The following is a 21,118-nucleotide window of genomic DNA, read 5'->3' on the forward strand; positions in this document are numbered from 1 at the left end:
CAGGTTGGACCATTGGAAGTATTTATCACTACCATGTGATAAAAATAATTATCAGTGTAGTTATTACTTAGCTATGTAAAATTAGAATAAGTGAAGTAGCAACAAAATACATATATTCAGCATCCATGGAAGCTTTATTCTTCACCCTTAATCCAAAAATCAATCATGGTTTTGGTCATTTTATGTAGGCATATATGACTTACATACAGTGCATTCGGAAAATATTCAGACCCCTTGACCCTTTCCACATTTTGTTACGTTACAGCCTTGTTCTATTTAATCAATTTTAGAATAAGGTTGTAACAAAATGTGGAAAAAGTCAAGGGGTCTGAATACTTTCCGAAGGCACTGTACATAATCATTAGCCTTGGTTAAAAGTCTATCAGTAGTGTCAGATGACGCAAAGTCAAGTGAATAAACCAACACATCGCACAAGTCAAGGAGCAACTTTCATCTTTATTATTGAACTGGATCCTTCAATACAGAAACTAAATAATCATGAGTAGTGAGTGTGTGACCATTTATACAATGGTAATTTTTCAAATCGGTCTGCCATACACAATTGAATGGGCATCTGTTTAAGCAAGTTTGTCCTCAAATGTATACCGGAGAGATTAACCCATCAAAAAGCTGCTGACAGAATCTAAAATAAAACATTCTGTAGAATGAAACAGCCAACTTCTGACTTATGTTAAAATGTTCTTAGAAAGTAAAAAAAAAAAAAAAGTGCAAACAGTGATTTTTTTACATCTGAAAATGTGGGGACTCACAAAATAAGCCACGATACAGTGGATTGAAAACGTTTCAATTTACAAAACTCGGTTGCCGCGCTCACCTTGAGATTTAAGACCGAGTAGAGCTAGTGGAGTAAGGAATTGGGGTTGTGATCTTGGACATTATACTCTTCAGCATTTCATAATGAATACATGGCACGCACCTTTTGGTCCATGTACACAGATATTTTCTGAATGTTTAAATAGCATTTTGTGTGAATACAATTATGTACATTGATGTTTTGCCGTGTCCCCCCCCCCCCCCCCCTCCCATTGTGTTGGATGCTAAAGGTACTTTCATAAATCATGGCAATACTGGACAGTACAAGGGGTGAGCTTTTACAGGAAGTAGTCTGGGGTGCGACGGGTGACATGAGGTTCCCCTCTACGAGGCGCCGGGTCAAACTGCAGGCTGGAAAAGAATAACACATATCACACATCTTGTTTTTCATCAACAATCCTGTTGAGAGTTGATGGAACATCATTACATATACAGTTCTCACTCACTCACTACTCATTGTGTATTTATTACTACGCATTTTACTTGTCTATTATTTCTCTGCATTGTTGGGAAGGGCCTGTTTAATAAAAAATATATATTTTACCTTTATTTAACTAAGCAAGTCAGTTAAGAACAAATTCTTATTTTCAATGACGGCCTAGGAACAGTTATTTAATTAACTACCTTGTTCAGTGACAGAACGACATGTTTTCACCTTGTCAGCTCGGGGATTCGATCTTGCAACCTTTCGGCTACTAGTCCAACGCTCTAACCACTAGGCTACCTTCCGCCCCAGTAAGCATTTCACTGTTAGTCTACACCTGTTGTTTACGAAGCATGTGACAAATAAAATGTTATTTAATTAATCATCCTCCAGAAATAAGAGTCCCTTGATGGTAGTTCATCAAATGAAGGAGGAAACACTTCTCAGGGTTGGTCATGTATGGAATGGTAATCAATATGCTTACAAGGAGTATTTCAGGGTGTCGTCGAGTTCCATGATAGCTGCCTGGTTACCACAACGGTAACAGTAATTTGGTGCACTGAATATTGTTACCACGTTTCGCTCGTGGCACCAGTTATAACCCTGTTAGAAGAAAACAGGAAAGCAGCGAATTAGTAGTGAATGCAGAAACCTGAGACATGCATACAGACGCAACATTTGACATATTCAACAACCTGAATGAGGGGGCTAACATGAAATGCATTCCAAAATGGTTTCACACTCATACGCTTCACATCATGGTCACCTTTTGAGATTTCAAGCATGGAGAATCAGCGACAGACAGCTTACCTCCATAACCAGCTGATGAGCTCTGGACACCAGAGTAAGGCGGTTGGCATGGTTGAATGTCTCAGATATGTCCTGGCCAAAGGTGTAGCCAGCCCCCCTGGGGGAGATGCCCCAACCCCCACGGTCATCTGGGTCTGACCACAGCAGGTCACACATGGGGCCCTGGAGGAGGAGGTGCGTTTAAGCAGTAATAAAGATACAGATAAAGATAAGGATCCAATATGATGGAGTAGGATGGAAAGTTGCCTCAATAAGCTTTTGTGTTTTTCAACCTAATGGTTGAGGTTAGGGGCAAATAAACTGATCCTAGACATGTGCATACAAGCTATCTGCCTAGCACCAATGAGACAGCAGAGCATGCTCAGAAGCAGGGTTGTTGAGTCATGTACCTCGTGTGGAACTTCCTGCAATCGGTCCAGCGCTCGGATGTGATCCAACGTGTCTATGGACGGTGACAGGCCCCCGTGAAGACAGAATATCTTTGAAGGGAAAGAAAACAGAAATGTTACTTGAGAATTTCAATATTGGTTTTGACTCGGAGTAACAGGTTGACAGAGACATAAGACATGAGTGAACATGTATTTACAGCAGGCGGTAAAGCACAGATCATTTCCATGTAAAAGGACCCATGAGCACCAACGTGTTCATAGGAGCATATCAAACTGGGTGTCAAATGAAAGCTAAGGGTCTACATCTTTGGAAAATGCAAGCAGATACATTTTTCAACCATTTTCCATCTAAAACAATGTAATGGCTTTGATTTCTGGTCCAAAGGATATAAAACAGGTCTTAGAAAACATCTACCAGACAAAGTCTTAAAAAGGTATTAGAAATACATCAAAACACAATGTTGAAGACCCCTGACAACTAATAAACACATATTTACAAAGCAAGGTTATGCCATCGCACAGCCATAGGCTTCTACAAGCAAGTGTCACTGCTGAGGTTACTGCCTTTTTGAAGACTGTATTTCACAATATGATATAACCAAGGTGATATTCCAGTTTCAATAAATTCATAAAATGGCAGTTGCTTTTTTATTGACTGAATATACACTGAGTGTACAAAACATTAAGGACAACTGCTCTTTCCATGACAGACTGACCAGGTGAATCCAGTTGAAAGCTATGATCTCTTATTGATGTCACTTGTTAAATCCACTTCAAATCAGTGTAGATGAAAAGGAAGAGACAGGTTAAAGAAGGATTTTAAAGCCTTGAGACAATTGAGACATTTGAGATTGTGTATGTGTGACTTTCAAAGGTTGAATGGGCAAGATACAATATTGAAGTGCCTTTGAACGGGGTATGTGCCAGGTGTACCAGTTTGTGTCAAGAACTGCTACGCTGCTGAAATTCATGCTCAAGTTTCTCGTGTGTATCAAGAATGGTCCTCCACCCAAAGGACATCTAGCCAACTTGAAACAACTGTGGGAAGCATTGGAGGCAACATGGGCCAGCATCCCTGTGGAATGCTTTCAACATCTTGTAGAGTCCATGTCCCGACGAATTAAGGCTGTTCTGAGGGCGAAAGGGGGGTTGCAACTCAATATTAGGAAGGTGTCCTTAATGTTTTGTAAACTCAATGCATTTGGTGCAATTTATCTGTAAAGGCTATGATAAATTAGGCATTGTCGCATTGTGTTGGCATAGTTCTAAATGTGCACATATTTCTTCCCTTGTGTTCTAAATTATATATATTATTTCATTTGAGTACTCAAAAGAAAATCACGCAAGTACTCACATTCCAAAAATGTCAAATGCCCATCCCTAACCTATGTCCATGGACATGATTTCAATGTCCACAGACGTCATTTTTTGGGCCAGTGCGGCCTTGATTTGGCCCAAACAAAGGCGTCCATGATTGGTTCAGATTTGGTCTGAAACAACCAAATTTGGTCTTGTTTGGGGGCTGCGCTCATTAGAATAATAGCCAGTGTGTAGAATAATACCCATATACAGGGCTCTACATGTATATTTTTCATTGGTAGCACTTTTAAAAAGTTAGGAGTACCACATGAAATTTAGGAGCAGCAAAAAAAAWGATTTTTTCAATTGAGATACAGCCTCTACTGGGACTATATGAATTCTATCTACTTTTGAAGTACATGTTGTGGCCTAGAAACTAATATGTAACACTGTAAATACATTTGTCTATTATAAAATGTTACGAATACCTGTCATTGAAATTACAAAGTCATTTGTGGAATATTAGATTTTACATTTTGTAAAAGCACTAATTTTCCTATTGAGGATGGATTACATTGAAAATTGTACTTTGTCTTTAAAAACGTCACGTACGTGATGACAACCAGCAAGAGATCGGTCATTGCTATGTTCATTGATCTCCTGAAGAAGCTATCCCTTTTCCTTTCTTTCTCTGCCTTCAAATGTTTGGATATACTGGTAAGGTTACCGGGTTGTTAGCTAGCTAGCCAACGAGGTAACATGACTGGACAAAGTGTAAACAAATGGTTATCGACGTCGACACGCGAGTAGTTTTAGAACAGAGCACGACATGGTTTATGAATGTAAAATACGGTCCGGGGGTCCGTTGTAGAAGGATAAAAAATGTTGCGCTGGTAATATGGGTCAGGTCTTTTGACGTGGTTGGGCAAGAAGCAAACTGCGTTCGCTGTAGTTATGGTGCAACCATGATGCTAACAAATCTGCAGCCCTCGGAAACAACCGTACCGGGAAACGCTATCATTACAACAATTCTCCCAAAATACAACTCCTGGTCGCACAGCAACATGTTTTGTCACACTAGAGCCCTGCCCATATATGCAAAGGATGATATTGCATCTTTCTATCTTTGTGTAACTATTTAGTATACATCATGAAGCGAATGACATTCCTATCCACTATTATGCTATGCATTTCTGTGTAGTACAGAACAGGGACCCATGATGTAAATCCACTTCACTTACTGTAGTTCAAACTGTAGTTTCAAACTCATGGTGTCATGCCATAGCTGATATCATTCTTTCTGTAGACATCTTTGAATCTTAATTCGGAGTAGATATTTAACAGAGTTCTTGGAAAATGTGGTCGCATAATTGTATATATTTTTTTAAAGGGATTATACCGTAATTCTGTTACTAAACTTTGTATCTGCACAGTTCTTCCAGTAAATGTGTTTATGAAATGTGTGTAAATTGTTCAAACAACTCCTTATGCATATAGTTGTATGGTTTGTTAAACTTTGAAAGCAATGTTTTTTGTTTGGCATACATTTTACAAATAACCATTTTAGTCTCAGTGTAATTCCATTAGTGTGGAATTGCACCATAGAAGATTCAACTACATATCAAATAAAAATGCGAAACCTCTTACCTGAGTATCTACCAAGGCAGTGAGGGGAAGGTAATCGAAGAGGTCTGTGAAGTATTTCCATACGTTTGCATTGCCATACTTCCTTAGGCACTCGTCATAGAAGCCGTACACTTGTGTGATCTGTCTGCTTTCGTGGTTCCCCCGAAGGATTGTGATGCGTTCACGGTACCGAACCTGTGATCAAATGTTAAAAATACAGGGAATTACAAAACGGCACTGTTCAATGGAGACTAGTGCATTCTGTAAACGAGTGTCTCTCAGCATTGCATCACAAGGCCCCCCTTGTATAACTAACCATTCAGCTCTCTCATTAGTCAAATTAAAAAGTGAAAGGTAATTCAAAACTTGCAGGGGCGGTTTCCCTGACACATTAAGCCTAGTCCTGAAGTGAAAAACATTTGATGGAGATTCTTCATTGAGTTTGCTTTTTAATTCCAGGACTAGACTTCATCTGTGTCTGGAAAACTGGTCCCCAGTGTACAACTACAACAACTTGCCTTAAGTGCTACAAGTAGCGTGACGGTTTCTACAGAGTAGTAGCCTCGGTCCACGTAGTCTCCCATGAACAGGTAGTTTGTGTCTGGAGACTTCCCTCCAATTCTGAAGAGCTCCATTAGGTCGTGGAACTGGCCGTGGACATCTCCACATACTGTGACTGGACATCGGACCTCCTGCACATTGGACTCCTTGGTCAGAATCTCCTTCGCCTGGACAAAACATAAAACACAAACATCATAAGGCTGTGTTGTGGGCTACATTGCATTACGTTTCAGTCCCCTCTCTTCCCAACTGTCATCTTCCCAAGACATAAATAGACTAATGACATTTGGCAAGCTAGTTGAATGCCAAAGCAGTTCCTAGAAACCATTGGACTGTGTAGGGCAGCTCTAAGAACAGTGCTGCCTGCTGGGCGCAACGCCGGTGGTGTTACAGAGGAAAACAGTCCACTACTGTTCTCTAATGAACGAGTGATTGCATGCAAGGCTATAGGTTGTCAATCTCTCCCTCTTTCTCAAAAAACATCAGTGCAGGTCTTTGATACATTAAGGGTTTAAGTGATTATAAGGTGCTTTGAGAACATCTACTCTCCCATGTTGAGAGTAGAGCAGGGATGTGTCACTGGGTTTGTGCCTGTGGGTCAAGATGAGAAATAACTTTTGATCTCAGCTCCAGGCAGCACCCTGAGGGGGAGAGAGCCACACTGGCAGATGGACGCCAAGGAGAAACAGAGTGACCAGGGCGAAAGCGGACTATGGTTAGTTTTGACCCAATTGCCCACAAAACAAGCCGGCTCCACGTGCCCTCACAACCATGCCGCATCAGGCCTTTCAATCAACTGCTGGCTGGGGTTTCTATAAAGCCATTCAATCATTCAGCCAAAAGGCAAATTCTAGATGCGTATTACACAAATCTGATATTTTTCCGAATTAATTTGAGTGGGAATTGAAGAGAGTCAGATAGGGCCAAGACTGGAAAAAAATTGTGGGTCAATGAGACTCTAATCTTGGTTAACCCAGAAGTAAAGTCTTGCGTAATTTGATCAGATACATACGTTTACGAGAGATTAGTGGGACTCAGAACCTCGGTAAACATGATTTGTACCAGAGTTAACAAATCCTAGAATATAGATCCTCTTAAATCAGTAACCTGAACCAACTGATCTGGGGATGTCTATATACACTGAGTATACCAAACATAAGGAACACCTTATTGAGAGGCTGACCCTCAGTCTGCTGCTCTCTCCCTCTGCTGAGAATGACCATCAGATGCAGGCACCATCAGCCCAGGAAAATAAAAACAAAAAGCTAATTATTGAAATTTGTGCTCACTCAGCTGTGCCTCACAAGTAATACAACAACGGATCTATTATCGGTGTGATCATATAGACTACCTCAAATGTTTAAAATGGCCCGAACAATGCATTGGCAGGTCAATTCAAGCAAAGCCAAAATGCGGTAATGTATTGGGCCTATATAGGGCTGTTGCGGTGACCGTATTACCGCCAAACCGGCGGTCACGAGCCATGAAGGCAGTCAAATTCCACATGACCGTTTAGTCACGGTAATTAGGCTTTCCCAAGCTCTGATGCAGCTGATGGTCATTAGTAGCCTACCTAACTTGCTAACTTCCTGGTACTCAGCACTCTATTGTCTCTCTAAATCACTCTGACATCAATGCAAATGTAATCGAAAATCTAATCAAACACTTCATGAGATCCCATGAGCTCAAGTTGCGCAACATTTCTATAGGCTATGCAATTGCGTGAGAAAACAGTGATGGCCTCTACTAAAAAGAGGCTACCATCAGCTTTCTATAGGCTAGGCCTACTATATTTAATTCTCAACTTTCCTAATATTAAGCATATTGCGTCTTTTTACAACAGGAGAATAGCCTACCTGGCTGGCATGAAAATGGACTACGGGAAAAGCGACCTCCATTCACTATTTAAGTGCAAAGATGACATGTATTTTTCCCCGCTGCCCCTGTTTCAATACAAGTGCATGATAAATGGTCCATTCTAAATAAAAATAAATAAAAATCATTTTATTTAGTATATTTGAAGACGAGATTAAAATCAAGAATAGTCTGATGGGTGACAATATTAGCCTATCACTTGTGAGTTAGATATTATCACTTGTGAATGACGCCCAGCATAAGAAACAATTCCTTTTTTTTGGCGACTATAGCCCATAGGCCTATATGTTTTAATAAGGTTTGTATCACAACTAAATTGGCCAAATAACTTCTTAAAATGAAGCCCATTAATCCACTTTACAAGGGGTGTACTGCCTAACTGGCATTCATAAGCAGTGGGTGAGTTTCAAGTTTAGGGAAGATCATTTCACCATAAAAAAATGCACCTTTATAATTAAAGCATTACATGCATAATTGCATTTGTGGTCACTTTTGATAATAATGTTTTCCGCTAATGGAACATTCACACTTATAGCCTATTACCATCTGCGCTTATAATGTGAAGAAATGGTCTAATAGTTTATCAACATTTCAAGCTAAATGTTCTGATCTGTTGTGTCAGCCACATTGTGTAAAAAAGTTTTTTGATGCTAGTGGTTGTATTGATTTGGGATCTATCGCATCCCACAACCGTCCCAGACTGTTTGGGATATTTATTTCACGCACAGAATAGGTCAACTTTTGTACTATGTGGGATAGTAGATTGACATTGGCTAGTGTTTTTGCTGTTTGTTTGGCCTATTCATCTTGTTGGCTGACGAAAAGTAAATGTGGACAGTTTATCCAATATCTTCAATATGCACCTGGGAATTGGATAAGAACGCGCAGTTTCTGACGGCAAACCGTGTGAGTGGGATGCTTCGGATTGCGCAGCACACTCAGGGAGAAGGGCACAAGAGGCACTGACTTTTTTAGGGTGATTTACAGCCACAAAGGGGATGCCACCATGAAATTTGAGGCATTATCACATGCTTGTCAAATTGTGAATGAGACTATTTGAGTGTGTACAGTCTGCCCAAAAAACAAAGCAGAGCTCATGCCCTTCAAGCTACTTTTTTCAAATCAGTCTCATCATGCAGCCTTACAATGTATTAAAAATCAAAACATATAGCCCAACGTTTGTAGAACAACTAAAGTTACATTAATAATTAATATCAATATTAATTAATATTAATATTAATATCCTATTCTCGCTATACACCAAGTCACTTGGCTCTGTCATATCCTCACATGGTCTCTCCTATCATTGCTATGCAGACGACACACAATTAATCTTCTCCTTCCCCTCTGATAACCAGGTGTGATCGATCTCTGCATGTCTGGCAGACATATCAGTGTGGATGACGGATCACCACCTCAAGCTGAAACTCGGCAAGACGGATGCTCTTCTCCCGGAAGGACTGCCCGTCCATGATCTCGCTCACGGTTGACAACTCCATTGTGTCCTCCTCCAAGTGCTAAGAACTTGCGTGATCCTGGACAACACCCTGTCTTCTCAACTAACATCAAGGCGGTGACCCGTTCCTGTAGTTCATGCTCTACAACATTCGCAGAGTACGACCCTGCCTCACGCAGGAAGCGGCGCAGTCCTAATCCAGCACTTGTCATCTCCCGTCTGATTACTGCACCTGTTGGCTGGCTCCCTGCCTGTCCATTAAACCCTACAACTCATCCAGAACGCCGCAGCCCGTCTGGTGTTCAACTTTCCCAGTTCCTACGTCACCCCGCTTCTCGCTCTCTCACTGGCTTCCAGTTGAAGCTGCATCCTTACAAGACATGGTGCTTGCCTACGGAGCTGTGAGGACGGCACCTCCGTACCTTCAAGCTCTGATCAGGCCCTACACCCAAACAAGGGCACTGCGTTCATCCACTCTGCCTGCTCGCTCCCTACCTCTGAGGAATACAGTTCCCGCTCAGCCAGTCAAAACTGTTCGCTGCTCTGGCACCCCATGGTGGAACAAACTCCCTCACGACGCAGTCAGCGGAGTAATCACACCTTCCGGAGACACTGAAACCCACTCTTTAGAAATACTTGGATAGGATAAAGTAATCCTTCTACCCCCCCCCCCCCTTAAAAGATTAGATGCATCTATTGTAAAGTGGTTGTTCCACTGGATATCATAAGGTGAATGCACCAATTTGTAAGTCGCTCTGGATAAGAGCGTCTGCTAAATGACTTAAATGTAAATGTAAATAACTCTAAATTAAGCGTATAGGAATACCTATTTCTTTGTTAAACACTCACAGAATAGCCACATGTTCGCACTCCCTTAAATCGTTGATAAAATATTTAGATTTTATTCAGCTTTGTTCAATTGTACTCTTCATACTATAAAATAATGCCACGAAATTATAAGCAAATCTTATCTGCTAAATAAACTAGTGTAGCCCACAGCCATTTGGCATAGCCACATCAGGACGACTCAGTATGCTATTTTTTCCTTCTGAAATAGACTACATTTTCTTAATATTATGCTTTAGACATGTCTAAAATAAATAATGGATTTATTGTGAAGGGGTAGGCTATATTACATGGATTTATTAGACTTTAAAAAAATGTCTTGTAGGCTGTGTGGAAGCCAGCAGATGCTAAATGTGTTTAATTAACAGTCAATTAACCGTGATACCGACAGTTATTTGCATTAACACATTTAAAATGTGTTAATGTTGCATAGGCTTACGTTTTTTGAGTCACGTAAAAAAAAAAAACGGTATATGTCAGCTTGCATCGACTCAAAGTGATCTTGACTTGAAAAAGGTTAACCACTGTTCTAGAGTTTTCCTTGTTAACACTATCAAAATGTCCCTTTAATGTTGCAATTGTGATTGAATCAAGGCAATATTAGCCACTTTCAATGGAACATACTGAAACAAAAGGAACTAGAAATGAGATTTTGTTGTAGGCAGAACGCATCAGAGTAGGATTCTATTGCGTTGACACGCATGACTCAACCCGTATTCTACACAGACTGGTGCAGCATAACCAATCAGAGTTGCAGTAGGCCTATATACAAATAGACCATTGCCATACATGGATATGTCCCTTTGAACTGGACTGTTTACAGCATGAGCGGTTGTGAGCAGATTGTTTCGAGATCAAAGCGAGAGCTGCATGTAGCCACGTGTGCAAATTTTGTTCATACCCTTTGCTACTTATGGAGTTAGCCCAGTTCTAGACAATTTGTAGTCAGCAATAGGGGAGTGATTTCTTCCTACAAGAGCACAAAACGGGTACATTTATAGACATCTTTGAAAAGCGAGTCGGGTAAATAGCATTTTTTTGTCCAAAAGGGGCAGTGTTGTATTTTGAGACAGGCTAAATAGCCAATAGGCAGAGGGTAGCATAATTTGTCTGATTCTCTGTAATAGTGGTATGGGAATAATAATAATGCATTTTATTTTGTAAAGTGGTTTCTTGCATCAAACACCATTTTCAGTCAGATAAACAGGTTCATGTCAAGCATGTTTAAGTTTCATGGAATGTAGGCCCACATTGAACACCACACATTGGCTGCTACTGTAGGATGAATGACAGAACAGCTATTTCCACGTTTTGATGGTAGGCCACTCTGGTAGACCTACCTTATGATCAAAACAGTCACAGTAGCCTACTTGGCCACTGTTAAAACGAACTAAAAGGGGGTACAGCCTCAGTGTTCKCAGTAAATGCCCGCTGGAAGTTTCACAACGTTCGAGTTCACGCTCAGCAGACCTGAAATTTGCTCAGTGCTGAAAGAAAAAAATGTAGGGAACATTTCTGGTCAGTCTACATCATGGAAACAGTAGATGTTTTTAATGTTTTATATACTCAGTGTTTATTGAATGGATGACTTAGCAGGTTACATAAATTGCTCACCCCTCATAACCGCACCTACTACAGAACTGCTTGTCCAGCGTCAGCTAGAAACCTTTGGCCTAGAATGTTGACTCTGTGAAATCAAACTACTTAACAACATGGTGGATGTCACCATCTTTGCACCAGTAGATCACATTTAACCAACTGACTCTACCTTTAACCTTCCAAGGTGTCGAAAGTYTACTCTGTCATCACTCACAACACCGTTCTCAGAACAAAACACATTAACCATCACACGGGGGCAATCAGTAATTCAGAATCCAGTGATCCGAGTTTGATTCTCTTGTTGACCGCTCTGAGTAATACACAAGCAAACGTCTACCTGAAAGTCTTTGAGTCTGGTTTGCATGTGACGTTTTGTTGTTTCAGAGCTCCTGCTTCTCTGGGATCGTAACACTGAAGTCTCCTGGTGTAAGAATATGTTTTAAATACAAGAAAACAACAGCTTTTCAATGTGTTATGAGTGTGTTGCTGTGATGTAACAGCTTGCTTTTCTCCCTCTCCCCCATTCTTTAATTTGTATCCCAAGACAGAGGCTATTCCACCAGTGTTATATTGAGTCACAGAGCCCAGCAACAATGTGGGGGTGATGCAACTCAGAATCATTCACATCTACGGCTATTTTTACACTCGTTGCGCATTCTGCTGAACACATTACCAAAATTCACAGGGGATGGATGCATCAGACATCTCTGAGCAAATGTGTGCTCTCAAACCACACACACCACTACCATTATGCTTAGGCCTACCAATTTAGAGCTGTGAGGGACCTGCTCGATTATGTGCTCAGGAGTTTGTGAGACCGCTGATTAAGCATTTGACAACTCAGAGTTTGACTTGATGAAGTGACAAAATCCCCTTTACTTTAAACAAATTAGAGTGAATTCCTTCTAARCACCTGATTTTGACTGAGACTGAACTCCACAGGCGAATAGAACGTGATCGCCGACACCTTGTAGCTTAGTATTACATATTTGGCAATGGGCATTTCTTGCCAAGTACCATATCCATCCATACTGTAATCCTGGCCTCTAAGGCATCTCAGGACAATAAATCACATGTTTGTAAACAAGACAAAACAAGAACATGAGTAGATATATGGTTGTAGAACAGACAGTATTTAAGCAACCTAGTGAAAAGGGTATCAAGGAAGATTGAYGTTAAATCCCTGCTCAGACCGTTGATGGTGTACTGATGATGTGATAAAGGGAAACTTCTAACGSACCCATTTCTGGCCCCATCCCATGACCGTTCTCCAGTTTAGGATGGATGAGGCATGTGTGTGTGTTTTACAAAAGGTTCTTCGASAGTATGGTTCAGGGCCGACCCGCCCATTAGGCAGGATTAGGTGGCTGCCTAAAGCGGAAGATTGAAGAGGGCAGCATTTTCCCAACTAAACTGGCCAAGACACACCTCCAACACCACATAAAACCCTCGCATAATTCTGCCCCGAAAAACAAAGAAAACTTCTCYCCCAGTGGCATATGTGCTACGAAGATGAACGCTGATGCCGCCCCATGATATTCAGTGCCCACTTTGCTAAAGGCAGGGGCGTAAAATATGTATCTTGTCCATGCTCAGCTCACCTCTCCATGGTGCTGTAGGACAGACAGTGCTGTGGCGCTCCACTAACACTCCAAATGATGTAACCTAGAGTGCAGTCAGAAAGTATTCAGACCCCTTCCCRTTTTCCACATTTTGTTATGTTACAGCCTTATTCTAAAATTGATTAAACTAAATAAATCCATCAATCTACACACAATACCCCATAATGACAAAGCAAAAAAACTGTTTAGACATTTTTGCAGATGTATTAAAAATAAAAAACAGAAACACYTAAGAAATMATGTGTGGCGCCTCGAGACAGGATTGTGTCGAGGCACAGATCTGGGGAAGGACACCAAACAATATCTGCAGCATTGAAGGTCCCCAAGAACAGAGGACTCCATCATTCTTAAATGGATGAAGTTTGGAACTACAAAGACTTTTCCTAGAACTGGCCACCTGGCCAAACTGAACAATCGGGGAAGAAGGGCCTTGGTCAGGGAGGTGACCAAGAACCCGATGGTCACTCTGTCAAAGTTCCAGAGTTCCTCTGTGGAGATGGGAGAAACTTCCAGAAGGACAACCATCTCTGCAGCACTCCACCAATCAGGCCTTTATGGTAGAGTGGCCGGACAGAAGCCACTCCTCAGTAYGACACATGACAGACTACTTGGAGTTCGAGATTCCTTAAGGTGCCTTTTGGCAGAACATCAAAAACAAGATTCTCCGGTCTGATGAAACCAAGGTTGAACTCTTTGGCRTGAATGCCAAGCGTCATGTCTGGAGGAAACCTGGCACCGTCCCTACAGTGAAATATGGTGGTGGCAGCATCATGCTGTGGGGATGTTTTTCAGTGGCAGGGACTGGGAGACTAGTCAGGATCGAGGGAAACAGGACAACAGCCCTAAGCACACAGCCAAGACAACGCAGGAGTGGCTTCAGGACAAGTCTCTGAATGTCCTTGAGTGGCCCAGCCAGAGCKCGGACTTGAACACGATCTAACAACTCTGGCGAGACCTGAAGATAGCTGTGCAGCGACGCTCCCTTGACAGAGCTTGAGAGGATCTGCAGAGAAGTGGGGAAAAACTCCCCAAAGACAGGTATGCCCAGCTTGTAGCGTCATACCCAAGAAGACTCAAGGCTGTAATGGCTGCCAAAGATGCTTCAACAAAGTACTGAGTAAAGGGTCTGAATACTTATCTAAATGTGATATATCCGTATTATTATTTTTAAATACATTTGCTAACATTTAAAAAAAATAATAACATATTTCTTTGRCATTATGGGGTATTGTGTGTAGATAGTTTGTCAATTTAATTKATTTTAGAATAAGGCTGTAACGTAACAAAATGTGGGAAAAGGGAAGGGGTCTGAATACTTTCCGAATGCTCTGTATGTATGTACAGTTGAAGTCGGAAGTTTACATACACCTTAGCCAAATACATTTACTCAGTTTCACAATTCCTGACATTTAATCAGAGTAAAAATTCCTGTTTTAGGTCAGTTAGGATCACCACTTTATTTTAAGACTGTGAAATGTCAGAATAATAGTCGAGAATGATTTATTTAAGTTTTTATTTATTTCATCACATTCCCAGTGGGTCAGAAGTTTACATACACTCAATTAGTATTTGGTAGCATTGCCTTTAAAATGGGGTGGGTTTAACTTGGGTCAAATGTTTTGGGTAGCCTTCCACAAGTTGGTGAATTGTCCCATTCCTCCTGACAGAGCTGGTGTAACTGAGTCAGGTTTGTAGGCCTCCTTGCTCGCACATGCTTTTTTAGTTCTGCCCACAAATATTCTATGGATAGAGGTCAGGCTTTGTGATGGCCACTCCAATACCTTGACTTTGTTGTCCTTAAGCTATTTTGCCACAACTTTGGATGTATGCTTGGGGTCATTGTCCATTTGGAAGACCCATTTGCGACCAAGCTTTAACTTCCTGACTGATGTCTTGAGATGTTGCTTCAATATATCCACATAATTTTCCATCCTCATGATGCCATCATATTTTGTGAAGTGCACTAGTCCCTCTTGCAGCAAAGCAACCCCACAAAATGATGCTGCCACCCCCGTGCTTCATGGTTGGGATGGTGTTCTTCGGCTTGCAAGCATCCCCCTTTTTCCTCCAAAACATAACGATGGTCATTATGGCCAAACAGTTCTATTTGTTTCATCAGACCACAGGACATTTCTCCAAAAAGTATGATCTTTGTCCCCATGTGCAGTTGCAAACCGTAGTCTGGCTTTTTTTTTTAGGCGTTTTGGAGCAGTGGCTTCTTCCTTGCTGAGCAGCCTTTCAGGTTATGTTGATATAGGACTCGTTTTACTGTGGGTATAGATACTTTTGTACCTTTTTCCTCCAGCAACTTCACAAGGTCCTTTGCTGTTGTTCTGGGATTGATTTGCACTTTTTGCACCAAAGTACGTTCAACTCTAGGAGACAGAACTCGTCTCCTTCCTGAGCGGTATGACGGCTGCGTGGTCCCATGGTGTTTATACTTGCYTACTATTGTTTGTACAGATGAATGTGGCACCTTCAGGCATTTGGAAATTTCTCCCAACGATGAACCAGACTTTTGGAGGTCTACAATTTTTTTTCTGAGGTCTTGGCTGATTTCTTTTGATTTCCKCATGAGGTCAAGCAAAGAGGCACTMAGTTTAAAGGTAGGCCTTGAAATACATTCAACGGTACACCTCCAATTGACTCAAATTATGRCAATTAGCCGATCAGAAGCTTCTAAAGCCATGACATCGTTTTCTGGAATTTTCCAAGCTGTTTAAAGGCACAGTCAACTTAGTGTATGTAAACTTCTGACCCACTGGAATTGTGATATAGTGAATTATAAGTGAAATAATCTGTCTGTAAACAATTGTTGGAAAAATTACTTGTGCCATGCACAAAGTAGATGTCCTATCCGACTTGCCAAAACTATAGTTTGTTAACAAGAAATTTGTAGAGTGGTTGAAAAACGAGTTTTAATGACTTCAACCTAAGTGTATGTAAACTTCCGACTTCAAATGTATGTATGTATGTATGTATGTATGTATGTATGTACATATTGTAGAAAGAGCATGTAGCCTCTGTGGCCTTTTCTGTAGCCTACAGGGCAACCAAATTTATGACAATGTCATGAGACCCACACTTTTTACATAATTCCTGTTTCCGATCAAATAGCCTAAATGGCGCCTTATCAATAAAAACATTCTTTAACGTGAATATGAATTAACATGTTAACAAACACACCATATCCTAAAAACATGACAGGTCAAAGTAAATGGACAATAGCCTATCTATGGAATGAAATGAAGCTACTCACGACTGCTGTCCTGGAGTTTCACTCAGTGGGCTAAATTTACATTATAATTAGCGATTTCAAGTTAGTAGGCCTATTCGTCAATTTCTGATCATGGCAAAGAAGAAAAAAAGGCTACGAACTGCCTTTTCCAAGATAATGCAATGCCTGATAAACTTGGGTAGCTGACATAGGATTGAGCGTGACCTTCACTTTTGGGGAAGCTAAGAACATATCCTACCATTTCTAAACGATCTGTGATCCAGTTATGATTTTCATATTCGCACAACAGTTTAATTTCAATAACATTTTCATTTCTAAAAATCATTGTCACGTGGTTACAAAAATGACAAAGGCTCAGCTTATTATTTGTGGTGTTCAGAAATCAGACATCCCCAAATGGGCACTTTCCTACATTTGCACGCAGCATGGCAGGCAGTCTACTTTATGCATGCTAAAAGGGGTCTACACACAATACGCAGAACAGGGRCGACGGAACATAGTGCAGCATTGCAGTGTTGTTTATCGTCACAAAAGGGGCAGCTCCTTGTAAGACGCTCAGTCATTCAAGTTTTTTTCTACCTGGAAATTGAGACCCGACAGACCATTCCTTGCAAAGACTGAGGGGCAGTATTGAGTGAGTTTTGCAATGGAAGTCCCACCCCTGTGTCTACGTCACGTATTTTCCGGTATCCCTTGTGGTATAAACACAGAAGAGATGGATGGACGTTCTGCTACTTCGCTTCTACTACTTGCAAGCTTCCTTTTTAACTTTATTTTGCGCAATTATGTKTTTTTGAGGAGCGTCTGTGCAAACAGGTGAGACAGGGGAACCTTTACAACCCTTCGATACGGTTGTATTCAGACAAGCTTGCAAAAGACAGCAGCTGGAGGGAGATATCATGAAATTTGAACAAATCTACAGGTGGTTCGTAGCCCCTTAAATTCATCATCTCCCCAGCCTGGTTCATCACCTCTCCGGCCCCTCTCCCCAAGGCCCATCTTACCAACACTCGACGCACTCCATCAACCACCATCTCCCAAACCCAGCTTCAATGGCCGGAAGAGGAAGAATGTGGAGGATCCTTTGGACACTGACATTATGCAGCAGGTGCATGACTTTAGGAAACAGCAGCAGTGTTCAGCAAAGGCCGTCTATGACGGCATGGTACCATGGATGGTGTCTGTTCCTGCTGATCAAGGTCGTTTGTCAGGGACAAGACAATGTACTCTCACTGGACCATCGATCAGTGCTCCGTCCGCTCGAGTGATCCCCCKAAAATTGGTGTTTGCTTTTCTTCTTCACACTTTAGGATGGTGTAATTMTAATTTTATTTTGTGCATTTTTTATTATATTTAGTAATTCACATGTTACTGGTGTTTACTTTTTKTATTGTTTCCTGCCATTATGGTAGTCTGATTTGTAAAGTGAGAATAAGAAAAACAGCAAAACCAAGTGTGTAGCTCACATGATAAACAGTCATCCACCAGAGGAAGAGAACATACTTTGTGTGCACATGTTTTCCAAACCACATTCACTGTAGGGTGTGACACGTGACAGCAGCATCCTGGAAAGACACTTGACCAGCTGGTGTGAAGTAGTCCTTGAGGTTGTTGCGCTTGTCTATAGCAACTCTGGTTGCCCTTTATGTCGACATGTTTATTGGGTCCAGGAAGCTGGTGTCCCCTTGTACCAGCTGTCTACATCTCCTGGGTGCAAGTCCCCAGTGGGTGTGGAGTGGTCAACAAATGTGAGGTGGAGGGGCACGCCGCTGAAACAAGTCGGCAAATCTGGCAACAGACATCGAAAGTATTAAATGCATTTCCTCGTCAATGCTTCGCATAGGTTGGACAAGAAACGTGTATTCGCCATCATCCCCCTTGTAWTTTTCAGTGGATTAACCATTTTCTCCAGGTTTTTTTCCCTCCTCCTGAGTAGTAAGAGCAGTCCAAGCTCTTGCTGTTCAAACTTCAGCAATTGCAATTCATAGAGACACGTTTGCTTCTGCGGCAAAAAAAAAAAGCGTTGTAAAGTATAGAACACCAGACTAGCCTGACATGTAGCTAGCTAGCYTTTGTAAACAGACATAACACCAGATACAGAAGTTCAAATGTCATCGCGAGCTAGTCAAAAAGAGGGCCTTGACCCCTCTTGCTTGGTAAACTATTCTGGCTCCCCAAGCCCCCTAGTGGATATACACGATACAAGTTGGACTTCCTCTGTGTAAAACGCAACGAAACGACTCCACCCACCTAATCCATGTAGCCGCCTTTAGGCATGCACACTCCCTCAACATTAACAAGACAGCGAAAGAAACCAGACACATGCTCATTGCTCACATGGAYCGCACCAAACGCACCAAACAAAAAAAAAWWWWWWWWWWWWWWWWWWWWWWTTTTTTTTTTACAAAACTCGTAAATGGTGGTATGAAATAAACCCTTAACTTGTTTCTCACAAGTGTGAACTCTGCAAACAACATTTCCACTCCGAGAATGATAACTAAATACGAATGAAAATAGCATTAACAAACGTATGTAACCAAATGACGGGGATTAACGGTAAATGTACTACTGGTGACATGTAATGGGAAATTAATACAAAATAAATKATCAAAAAGCAAACAAACACAATGAAACAATTAATGCTAAAGAATTGGTGGGAGACAGCTGAGCGGCTTCTGGAGAGCAATGTGCCTAGAGCCTCACCACCCACCCCTCCCTCCTTGTCTCAACATTTGAAATTATACTCAAGACACATTATCTATACACATATTTTAGATGCTTTTCACTGACAGCCACCACTCAATAATCATMTAGGCCTATTGTCACGCGTGCTGCCCAAATTACGGACTTTCCAATTTCTAATTTTTTTACGAAGCTAGTGATCCTCTGTGGTTAAGTCATGTTCTCTTATGAAGTATTTTGAATTTTGTAATTTATTTCTGTAAAGACTGGAATTATTATTATTTTGGCAAATGTATTTCAATTTACTTGATAATGCGGCGTCTGATATTCAGAGCTTGAATAGKTAAAATGACTTAAGTCTGTCGTCAGGTATCAAGACTAAAGCCACTGCAACCACCACATGGATAGGCATTAATTAAAGTGCATTGTGGGCCGTAGAGCCTAGGCGACTATTCTACTTTGCGGTGATAGAAAGGCTGCATTTTTTTGGACAGCATATCGGTCAGACCAGGCCTAGTATGACTGGATTTCCAACAAATTGTGCCAGTACTAAACAGACATGTTATGGTTTGTCATTTAGATGTTCCGGACAAGCATGTTTATATGACTGAATGAATGCAACCGTTTGGCGTCTCCAATGAACAATACACATTGCTGCAGTAAAATGCTAAACCGGTTTTACAGCTCAGCAGAATGAGAAGTTCAATGTGATGTACAAAATCGGCGCCATTTTAAGAATGTCTGGGGCGAGTGTAAGCGTAGAAAAGCCGCATTCGAATTGTTCTATAATGTGCAAGCCATGTGTGTTACTATTTCTGAAAGGTTGACGAGAAGTTTAGATACTGTAGACTACATGAGAAAGTAAGCTATGGAAATATAAATGTCTGCTCTTGAAACTAGACAGGATTATGTATTCTACTTGGCAAGTAGGAAGTGCTGACAGACAAGCTCCACAACATGTATCGCCCGCTGAATGTTACTGTACACAAACATTTTGAGATGGAAAGTCATTAATTTCCGTATACCATACCTTTTCGCACAGAGTTTTGACTTGGCTCTCCGACAGCTGTTTACATTCGGTGACTTGTTCGATCCATAGGTCGATCTCCTTCGTAAAACACTTCTCATCCATTTCTGGTTGTTATTTCGGGTAATTCAGTGGCACAACAATTGGCGCTATTTACCCAAATACTCGAAATCCTCCGCAAACTTGTCAACCCGGTTCCTATTGCTGAAAGTATATAAGGAGGGGGGGGAAAGCTGACTAGGAAATGTATAGACGTCAGTTGCGCCTGTCCCACCCGAGGCCGTGATCCACTCCGACACAAATACCAAAGTCAGGTTCGACTAGATGGGATACAGCTTTTGTCAAGATTGGACTTTTCGTAGCAGGTTAATCGGTCTTGACGAGAAAGGATGCAGCTTTTGTCAAATTTGACTTTTCGCAGCAGGTTAGGAGAATTGGGTTAGCTKCAATTAAGAAAATAAAAACTTTGTACGTTAATTTGACAAAAGCTGTACCCCTTCTAGACATGACCATGAAAGTACCACCTACTTGCTGGTGCAATGCTGCGTTCATGTCCTATCGAAGTTATCGGAAGTTATAGTTCCGACAGGGATTTTTCACTTGAACTACCCTTCAAATACGAATTACAAATGGGGAAACAGATTTTGTTGCCTAGTTGTGACGTTCCACTGCTGACCTTTTTACCTTTAAAATAAAAGATGACAAAAAAATCTGTTTTTGACAACTACATTATGCCCATGTTATCTTATGTAGTTTCTTGCAATAGCCCTCTATGACTTTAAAGAGTATTTCTCTCAAAACTGTGATTCCTAAAAGAAGTGTCTGAGATT

General features: G+C 41.2%; 1 protein-coding gene across 1 annotated transcript; it reads right to left on the reverse strand.

Annotated features, from left to right (window-relative positions):
• Window positions 1–436: 436 nt before the first annotated feature.
• Window positions 437–20,710, reverse strand: LOC111981188 (serine/threonine-protein phosphatase 2A catalytic subunit alpha isoform). Its single transcript, XM_024012356.3, has 7 exons — window positions 20,292–20,710; window positions 5,901–6,110; window positions 5,404–5,577; window positions 2,458–2,547; window positions 2,069–2,230; window positions 1,743–1,861; window positions 437–1,185 (listed from the first exon to the last, which is right to left on the reverse strand). The coding sequence occupies exons 1-7, from the start codon at window positions 20,391–20,393 to the stop codon at window positions 1,113–1,115; spliced, it is 930 nt and encodes a 309-aa protein (XP_023868124.1). The 5' UTR covers window positions 20,394–20,710; the 3' UTR covers window positions 437–1,112.
• Between the last annotated feature and the right edge of the window lie 408 nt (window positions 20,711–21,118).

The sequence above is a fragment of the Salvelinus sp. IW2-2015 genome, linkage group LG20 (genome assembly GCF_002910315.2).
Source record: "Salvelinus sp. IW2-2015 linkage group LG20, ASM291031v2, whole genome shotgun sequence".
Classification (NCBI taxonomy): domain Eukaryota; kingdom Metazoa; phylum Chordata; class Actinopteri; order Salmoniformes; family Salmonidae; genus Salvelinus; species Salvelinus sp. IW2-2015.

Coding starts and splice junctions, on each gene's coding strand:
- LOC111981188 (XM_024012356.3), bottom strand. CDS start 20,393: ATGGATGAGAAGTGTTTTACGAAGGAGATCGACCTATGGATCGAACAA. Junction 5,578..5,900: donor CGCTACTTGTAGCACTTAAG/GCAAGTTGTTGT, acceptor ATTTGATCACAG/GTTCGGTACCGTGAACGCAT. Junction 1,186..1,742: donor GACACCCTGAAATACTCCTT/GTAAGCATATTG, acceptor ATTCTTTTCCAG/CCTGCAGTTTGACCCGGCGC.